The sequence below is a fragment of the Phaenicophaeus curvirostris genome, chromosome 5 (genome assembly GCF_032191515.1).
Source record: "Phaenicophaeus curvirostris isolate KB17595 chromosome 5, BPBGC_Pcur_1.0, whole genome shotgun sequence".
In the NCBI taxonomy this organism is placed as follows: domain Eukaryota; kingdom Metazoa; phylum Chordata; class Aves; order Cuculiformes; family Cuculidae; genus Phaenicophaeus; species Phaenicophaeus curvirostris.
In genome coordinates, this window is record NC_091396.1 from 64,674,152 (window position 1) to 64,684,032 (window position 9,881).

The window sequence follows — 9,881 nt, forward strand, 5'->3', positions numbered from 1 at the left end:
GATCACCGAGTCCAACCGTTCCTACCAAACACTAAACCATGTCCCTCAGCACCTCGTCCACCCGTGCCTTAAACACCTCCAGGGAAGGGGACTCAACCCCCTCCCTGGGCAGCCTGTTCCAGTGCCCAATGACCCTTTCTGTAAAGAATTTTTTCCTAACGTCTAGCCTAAACCTCCCCTGGTGGAGCTTGAGGCCATTCCCTCTTGTCCTGTCCCCTGTCACTTGGGAGAAGAGGCCAGCACCCTCCTCTCCACAACCTCCTTTCAGGTAGTTGTAGAGAGCAATGAGGTCACCCCTCAGCCTCCTCTTCTCCAGGCTAAACACCCCCAGCTCTCTCAGCCGTTCCTCAGAAGGCCTGTTCTCCAGCCCCCTCACCAGCTTCGTTGCTCTTCTCTGGACTCGCTCCAGAGCCTCAACATCCTTCTTGTGGTGAGGGGCCCAGAACTGAACACAGGATTCGAGGAGCGGTCTCACCAGTGCCGAGTACAGAGGGAGGATAACCTCCCTGGACCTGCTGGTCACACCGTTTCTGATCCAAGCCAAGGTGCCATTGGCCTTCTTGGCCACCTGGGCCACTGCTGGCTCATGTTCAGTCGGTTGTCAACCAACACCCCCAGGTCCCTCTCCTCCAGGCAGCGTTCTAGACAGACTTCTCCCAGTCTGTAGCACTGCATAGGGTTGTTGTGCCCCAAGTGAAGGACCTGGCATTTGGCCTTGTTAAACCTCATGCCATTGGACTCTGCCCAGCGGTCCAGCCTGTTCAGATCCCTTTGCAGAGCCTCCCGACCCTCCAGCAGATCGACACTTCCCCCTCCTATTTCCCTTCCTTTTTCCCCCTCTTTTTCCCCCTCCTTTCCCCCCTCCTATTCCCCCTCCTTTTTCCCTTCCTTCCCCCTGCTTTTCCCCCTCCTATTTCCTTTCCTTTTCCCCCTCCTTTTCCCCTCCTATTTCCCTTCTTTTCCCCCCTCCTATTTCCCTTCCTTTTCCCCCTCCTATTCCCCCTCCTTTTTCCCTTCCTTTCCCCCTGCTTTTCCCCCTCCTATTTCCTTTCCTTTTCCCCCTCCTTTTCCCCTCCTAGTTCCCTTCCTTTTCCCCCCTTTTCCCTCCCCTCCTTTTCCCTTCCCCCCGTCTTCCCCTCTCCCCTCTCTGGTCGGACCCTCGCTGTCCCTTTGGAGAGAAAGGCTAAGCACACGCCCAAACCAGCAAAGTGCTGTTGGTCCCTGCTCGAGTCACCCCTGACTTGCTCCAAGGTGACGTTGAGCTCACCTGCTGCTCTCCAAGGTTGTGCAGAGCTGTCCCCGCCTGGGCTGCCACCACAACCCCCCTTGAATTGGAGGAAGGGTTGAAGACTCAAACTGTATGTCGCTTCAGATGGTTACAGGTTAAACTGAGTGCTGGGAGGATGCTCGCTGCTTGAGGGAGAAGGGGCCCAGGTGGCCAAGAAGGCCAATGGCATCTTGGCTTGGATCAGAAACGGCGTGACCAGCAGGGCCAGGGAGGTTCTTCTCCTTGAAGAGGAGGCTGAGGGGAGACCTCATTGCTCTCTACAACTACCTGAAAGGAGGTTGAGAGAGGAGGGAGCTGGGCTCTTCTCCCAAGTGACAGGGGACAGGAAGAGAGGGAATGGCCTCAAGCTCTGCCAGGGCAGATTTAGGCTGGACGTTAGGAAAAAATTTTTCACAGAAAGGGTCATTGGGCACTGGCAGAGACTGCCCAGGGAGGGGGTTGAGTCCCCTTCCCTGGAGGTGTTTAAGGTGTTCAAGGGTGGACGAGGTGCTAAGGGGAATGGTTTAGTGATTGATAGGAATGGTTGGACTCGATGATCCGGTGGGTCTCTTCCGACCTAGTTATTCTATGATTCTATGATTCTCCCTCTGTACTCGGCACTGGTGAGACCGCTCCTCGAATCCTGTGTTCAGTTCTGGCCCCTCACCACAAGAAGGATGTTGAGGCTCTGGAGCGAGTCCAGAGAAGAGCAACGAAGCTGGTGAGGGGGCTGGAGAACAGGCCTTCTGAGGAACGGCTGAGAGAGCTGGGGGTGTTTAGCCTGGAGAAGAGGAGGCTGAGGGGAGACCTCATTGCTCTCTACAACTACCTGAAAAGAGGTTGTGGAGAGGAGGGTGCTGGGCTCTTCTCCCAAGTGACAGGGGACAGGACAAGAGGGAATGGCCTCAAGCTCCGCCAGGGGAGGTTCAGGCTGGATATCAGGAAAAAAAATTTTCACGGAAAGGGTTGTTGGGCACTGGCAGAGGCTGCCCAGGGAGGTGGTTGACTCCCCTTCCCTGGAGGTGTTTAAGGCACGGGTGGATGAGGTGCTGAGGGACATGGTTTAGTGTTTGATAGGAATGGTTGGACTCAATGATCCGGTGGGTCTCTTCCAAGACTGGAGAAGCCGGGCGTGGCATCAGAAGGAGACAGAGTCAGCCCTGGTGTGCAGGAGACTTGATTTGCTGCAGACATTTTGATTGCCACCCTGCATCCTGCTGCAGTCCCCTTGACTGCGCTCACCAAGCACGTGCACGACAAGCAGGGGATCGGGCTCAGCTAGCATGGGTTCATGAAAGGACTGTCCTGCTTCACCTGTCTGGTCTCCTTCTATGACCAGCTGACCCGCTCAGTGCCTGAGGAAGAAGCTGTGGATGTTTTCTACCTGCACTTCAGTAAAGCCTTTGACAGCGTTTGCCACCGCCTTCTCCTAGAGGAGCTGGCAGCTCATGGCTTAGGTGTGCACTTTGGGGGGTAAAACACTGACTGGATGGTGGAGCCCAGGGTGTGGTTGGGAAGGGAATTAAATCCTTTGGTGGCCGGTCACAAGCGGTATTGTCCAGGGCTCAGTGTTGGGGCCAGTCTTGTTTCAGATCTTTATTGCTCATCTGGATGAGGGGATTCAGTGCTCCCTAGGTAACTCCGCAGATGACACAAAATTGGGTAGGAGTGTTGACGTGCTTGAGGGCAAGAAGCCTCTCCAGTGGGATGTGGACAGGGTGGATTATGGTCCGAGGTCGATTCTATGGGGTTCAAAATGGCAGAATAGCGGGGGCAGCACTTCAGTCACAACTGCCCCATGAATCGCTCCAGGGCTGGGAAAGAGCCGCTGGAAAGCTGCCTGGTGGAAAAGCACCTGGTGGTGCAGGTCAACAGTGGCTGAGCATGAGGCAGCAGGGGTTCCAGTGGCCAAGACGGCCAAGAGCATCCTGGCGTGGGTCAGAAATGGTGTGGCCAGCAGGAGCAGGGAAGGGACAGCTGAAAGTCGCTGAGCTGGGGGTGGGGCTGGCTGGGGGTGAGCCCGTGGTGTGCTCCGGTGCCCGTGGTGTGCTCCGGTGCCCGCGGTGCGCTCCGGTGCCTGTGACATCACAAAGGACGAGAGAGCACGGGGCAGGTTATAGAGGCACCGGCAGGCAGCCCTGGCCAGTGCGGCGTGGGAGGGTGGTGAGTGCACACGTGGCGGGAGGCTGGGCTGGACGAGGGCTGGGGTGGAAACGTGGGTCCCAGGGAGGGTCGGTTCTGCCCCAGCACCGAGGCCCCAGCCGCTCGCAGGAGCACCTTGGGCAGGGCGCGGTTCAAAGGCATCGCTGCCTCCCAGCTGCCTCGTCCCCACTCCTGCCTGCCCCAAAGGTCTCTCTCCCCTGCCACCAGCTACCTCCAGCACAGCCCCTCTGAACCCCTCTTCTCCTTCCTCCTGCAGGCCATGGCTGCCACTTCATTCCTCGTCCGTGTGTTCCTAACCCTCATCCAGAAGCTGCCCCTGGCTGGGGATGAGCTGGATGAGGCCACGCGTGAGCACATGGCACAGCGTGCCCAGTTTCTGGAGAAGGAGATGGCTCGGCTATGGCAGGAGATAGCGCAGAGGTCCCTGGAGCCGAAGACACAGAAGCAGTGGGACGTTGCCTGGGGAGCACTACTTTGTACTGCCTTGCAGCAGTGGCACCTCTGGGTGATTGCTGGAGGCCTGGTCCTGCTCTTGGGCCTCTGCTGGTGCTTGAGGAAAAGGAGCCGTGCGGCAGACAGCAGCAGCACTGAGGAAAGGGCTGGCTGCAACATGTTGAAGGTGAAGGAGAAGGAAGAAAGTGAAGGGGAAGGTCCTGATGATGAGAGGGATCTGGTCTGGAACTTGGAGCCGGTGGAGGAGAAAGAGGAGGTGGAGGAGGAAGAGGAGGTGGAGGAGGAAGGAAGTGGAGAAGAAGGTTCTGATGAAGAGAGGGATCGGGTCGGGATTTTTGAAAGGCGCTCTTGCAGGCCAGTGCAGTATGTGACGTACAGTCGCCTGATGGTGGAGCATCTGGTGGATGAACTCCTCTCGGTCATCAAAAAGCAGTTGTGCGAGAGTTTCTACCCTGTGCTGCAACAAGCCATCAGTGTGGGCACTTCCTTCGAAGGCTGGTTTCCCTGTGATGATGATGCTGTCCACCAGCTGCTCCTGCCCCTGAAGGCACCTCGCGGCCACACCTTCAACCTGGAGCTTGGCACCGCAAGGGAGATGCCAGCAGGAGACCCCCGCATCCGCGTGGAGCTGGAGTGCACCTGCACAGGGCAGCAGATGGAGGAGAAGATGACCTGCTTCCTCCACCATTCTCAGAAGGACATCACAAAAAATCAGGACCCCAGCCTCCTACACACCCTCTGCACAGGCTGCTACCTAGATGTGCACAAAACTGCCCACTGGTTCCAGAACCTCACGACGTCAGCCTGGAGGGATGTGCCTCGGTTGCGTCCCTACAACATGAAGATGCTGCCCTCCAGCCGGTCCTGCAGGCTGAAGCTGACAAGTGCCTCTGGAAGAACCTTCTTCATTGAATTGATCTTTGGCGTGCGGCACGGAGACTCGGACATCTTCCTAAGTAGCCAGGCTCCAGACGACACCTCCGCCCCAAGCACTACGTGGCCAGTGACCTACGCTGCGGCCGAGGCGAAGTTCTTCGAGTACGTGGCCAGGCACATCCCAGCCGGCCGTGTCCACCTCAAATGCCTTCACTACTGTGCCCACGGCCTGAAGGGCACAAGCTTTTCCATCTATGCCTTCAAGACAGCTGTCATGCACCTCCTGACCACAATCCCCCTCTCAGATTGGCACATCAACTATTTGCTACTGCGGCTGCGAGACCTCATGCAATATGTGCTCTGCTGCCTGAAGGAGAAGTGCCTCAAACACTTCTTCCTTGGCAATGAGAACGTGCCCGAGGAGATAAGGTTGCCGCCATCCTTCAGAAAGGCCGAGCCACTCAATCTCTTCCAACCCCTCACACAGGATCCAGCGGCCTATGCCGAGGCGTTGCGTGATTTCCAACAGCTGCAATATCAACTCGTAAGGCTGGTGGGAGGGGACATTGAAAGAGGTCTCCGTGCAAAGAGCCTGAGTGTTGGTCTCATAGTTGACAGGAGGTGACATCCTCACACTTGATCTGGAGAGGTAGACGGTGTATTGTATTGGTGCGAGTTTAAGCAAGCGCCTGACTGGCACTTGACACACCACAGGAGAAAGACTGTGCTAAGAACCACGAGGAACGGTGTTGTCAAAGGCAGAAGCAGATACAGAAGAAGATGGGCTTTCTCAACTGTGTTTCCCATCCAAGTTACAAACTGTCCTATTGCAAGTGTCCTTCTCCAAAAAGGGAAGGTGGCCAAAGAGAGCCAAAGGACAAGTGAGGAGGACAAAGAAAGACAAAGTAATGACCCTTACAAGAGGGAAGGACCCTTGACTGGGGTTTGCACGTGAGCACTCGGGGAGTTGCTGCCACACCTCTCCTCCAGAGCAAAAGCGCACTCGGGGCAGTAGGTCCCGATGCAGCTGAAGAGCCCCTTGCGAGGAGGCTTGTGCCACAGACTCCCGTTTCCCCTACACGGCGACCGTCCCCGTCTCTTGGAGAGAATCCATTCCCTCCGGGATATTTGCACTGTACAAAGTTGCCAATAAATGGTGTGTTTGAACAAAGGCTGCGTCTCTGCGTGTCTGTGCATCACTCTCCCAGGGGCCGTGGGCATAGGGTGCCGGCTGCTCAGCTGCCGCAGAGCCGAGGAGCATTTCCAGAAGGAAATGGGGCACTGGCCTCTGCTTTCACCGCTTCCCCCAGCTCTCTGCGCTCCCACGTTGAGCCGGTGGGAATAGTTCGTCCCCCTCCCCAGCCGTGCACGTTGTCTCTGTGTCATGGGGATCCTGAAGTGCCTTCCTTGGGAACCAGAGACAACTCATCCTGGTAGGCAGTAGCTCGTCCATCTATACCTTCAAGAGAGCTGTGATGCATCTCCTGACCACCGCAGGCCCGTCAGGCTGGGACATAGTTCCCACCCCCCTGCCCTGGGCAGGGACATCCCACTAGATCAGGCTGCCCAAGGCCCCATCCAACCTGGCCTTGAACACCTCCAGGGATGGGGCAGCCCCAACTACCCTTGGCAACCCGTTCCAGTGTCTCACCACCGTCACGGTGAAGAAATTCTTCCTAATGTCTAGTCTAAATCACCCCCTCTCCAGTTCATACCCGTTCCCCTTTGTCCTATCACCACAAGCCTTTAGGAACAGTCCCTCTCCGGCTTTCCCGTAGGCCCCTTTAAGTCACAGTAAGATCTCCTCGGCGCCTTCTCTGCTCCAGACTGAACAACCCCAACTCTCTCAGCCTGTCCTCGTATGGAAGGTGCTCCAGCCCTCTGACCATCTTTGTAGCCTCCTCTGGACCCGTTCCAACCGTTCCATATCCTTCTTACGTTGAGGAATGCAGAAATGGACACAGCATTCCAGATGAGGTCTCACGAGAGAGGAATAGAGGGGCAGAATCACTTCCCTCGACCTGCTGGCCTCGCTTCTTTTGATGCAGCCCAGGACATGGTTGGCCTTCTGTGCTGCGAGGGCACATTGCTGGCTCTCATCAGCCAGCACCCCAAGTCCTTCTCTGCAGGGCACCTCTCAATCACATTATCCGCCATCGTGTACTGAAATCGGGGATTGCCTCGACCCAGGTGAAGGACCTTGCACTTGGCCTTGTTAAACCTCATGAGGTTCTCACAGCCCCACTTCCCCAGCCTGTCCAGGTCCCTCTGGATGACGTCCCATCCTTCTGGTGTGGCAACTACACCACTCAGCTCGGTGTCATCTGCCACCTTGCTGAGGGTGCTCTCAATCCCGCTGTCAATATCGTTGATGATGATATCAAACAGCACCAGTCCCAGTACGGACCCCTGAGTGACACCACTTGTCACAGTTCTCTATCTGGACTTTCAGCCGTTGACCACCACTCCTTTAATATGACCATCCAACCAGTTTCTTATCCACCGAACCGTCCACCCGTCAAATCCGTATCTCTCCAAGTCAGAGAGAAGCACGTTGTGGGGGACTGTCGCTATTTTCTTGCCGGAGGGAAGACTCGCACAACCAATATGATTGATAAGCAAGCTTCGTTTATTCATCAGAAGGCACGCATTATATTGCTCAGGTTCATTAATAAGCACATTTGGCAAAGTCTAATTGGTTAATTATGTCTCTAACATTAGCATACACGATTAACCATTGGTTATTGCTTATTGGTTACATTTACATAAGTTCCTTATTTTTTGCCAACTAACTCCTTCTCACTGCTGACCACAACATCCTTTTACGGTATAATGCTCTCGTCAAGGTCGTCTTACTTTTATGGTATAATGCTCTCGTCAAGGTCATTTTGGCCTTCTCAGCACAGCACATCTCGTGCATGTTAACGTGTCCTTTGTCACGTAACCACTTCTCCACAATTCCCCCGTCTTCTTTTTGAACAAACCATACTGACTGCGAAACTTTATTCAACATTCACTACACACAATTCAACATACAAGGCAATACCAACAATATCGAAAAAATCACTACCAATATGACAACTCCTAGACGAACGATCTCTTTGATCCATCCGGATATCCCCAAAAACTGTAACCAATTGTCAAAGGGGGCTGGTGACCACTGTGAGTTTTTTCATATTGCTTTCAAGTTCTTTTAGGTGTGCATGGATGGATACTGAGTGATCAGATAAATTCATACAACACATGCCCTCAAAATCTTCACAACCATGCTCATGAGCTAATAACAAAAATCTATTGTGGCTCGATTTTGCAACAGTGCATTTGGATTGATGGTGCAAACATGGTTAATCGACCAACCAGGGGAGTTGGAGGAAAATTTACATAACGAGTTGTTGGCGTCCCGTGGGGTTTTCCACTGATTTGTCCACCCCAAAAACTCGGTTGCATTATGGCTGTTGTTAAGAGGTACTCCAATTAAACATGTTCTAAAGGGATCACTGGGTGTGTTTATAGATAAACAAAAGCTCCTTTGGCCTGTCTGGTTGGCCCAAGTGACCCACATATTTTGCCAAGAGTCAATTCTGTGAATGGCCATCGCCTTTTTGTTTTTCGACTAAAGTGTTCAGGTGAAACATATGATTGACTTGACGTTGTATAAACTGTAACACACAGGATAATTGTCAAAGCAATTAACACCATTAAAAATAACATTCCTCCTTTGACCAAGAGTGTCCATTGCCCATAATAACTTTTTCAATAGCACTTTCACATTGTCTTATACTTGCTCTAATTTTGATGACATGGTTTGTATATGCCTCAACTTCGGCACAATTTGATCATCTCTTGCTAATCGCAAAAAATTCATTACATATTGCACCTTTACCAATCTGTTTTGCAGTGTCTCTCCTGATTCCCCCCCTTTTTAACAATGTTTTTAGTACTTGATGGGTACATTCAATAATGGCATGACTTGGTAAATGGATAGCAGTATTTTCTGGATAATCTATTAGATACACGTGCAAATTCAAAATACTTGCCATGCAGCACTTAGCATATGCTTTTGTGATTGGGATATAAATGATTGTCGAGCCTTGGCCTAATAACTGAACACTTCGTAATGAATCACTTAGATTTTCCTCTATCATTGCTTCAATTATCCCTAAAGGTTGCCTGCACTAGGACCCAGCAACCGCTGACTAGTTCCAGCGAGACTGGAATGCACAGTGTTCTCACAAATCGGCATTCCCCTAAAGAGATAACACCATTAAGTCCTGTGGACTTCTTCAAGGCTGAAAGAAAAAACTTAGAAAGGAAGGAGAAGGGTGTGGGGGGGGTGCGGGGGGGGGGGGGTAGTGGTGCACTCATACACATACAGCTGCATGTTTTGCTAGGTATTTTAAAACTTTTCCTTCTAGAGCCTTTCATTCCAAAGATCCCCAGGTAAATTTACCTGTTTGCTGGCTTAGTGGACATTTGAGATTGAAAGGTCCCAGAGATGTATTTTCAAGATTAATCAAAACCAATTTCTAAGTCTTACAAACGTTTGAAGCGCTTCAAACACACATGCATACGACCACTCATTTCGAAGATAACTGAATACATTCATACAATTCACTATTGGATCCACAATTTTTTCCACACTACGGATATTTAAACTACACGTGGTATTGGGAACATACAACACTTATATTATGTACATGCATTATCTAATGAGGCTTATATCGATTGTCTAACAAATATTTCACTTATGGTAGTCTTTTGTAGTTTCTGTATTGATAGAATCACAGTCTGGTCAATTGAACCACAGCCTCTATCTCTTCATGGAGTACAACTGCTGAAAAATAAATCAGATGAGTGATTCTAGTGCACTTTGATATAGAGTCAGGAGGTATAGGCATCCAAACTATTACTTGCATCGCTCTCATAACGCCAGCATCAGTCAATTCTGGTAAAATAAACAATCTTTGTAACGGGTAATCATCCAATTAACAGTGCACTAAGTTAAGGCTAATTGTTTAAACAACACTTATCTAGTGGCGATATTGTCTGCCTGCTTATTTAAGGCCTCTTGTAGTTTTTCTAGAAAAGTCATGTAAATTATCACAAATACAGGTGCGTTCCA

The 9,881-nt window shown here is 51.9% G+C and overlaps 1 protein-coding gene across 1 annotated transcript; it reads left to right on the forward strand.

Moving 5' to 3' along the window:
• Positions 1–3,689: 3,689 nt before the first annotated feature.
• LOC138721377 (inositol 1,4,5-trisphosphate receptor-interacting protein-like 1) lies at positions 3,690–5,922 on the forward strand. The gene is made up of 2 exons (XM_069858410.1): positions 3,690–4,080; positions 4,135–5,922. The coding sequence occupies exons 1-2, from the start codon at positions 3,690–3,692 to the stop codon at positions 5,382–5,384; spliced, it is 1,641 nt and encodes a 546-aa protein (XP_069714511.1). The 3' UTR covers positions 5,385–5,922.
• The last annotated feature ends 3,959 nt before the right edge of the window (positions 5,923–9,881 follow it).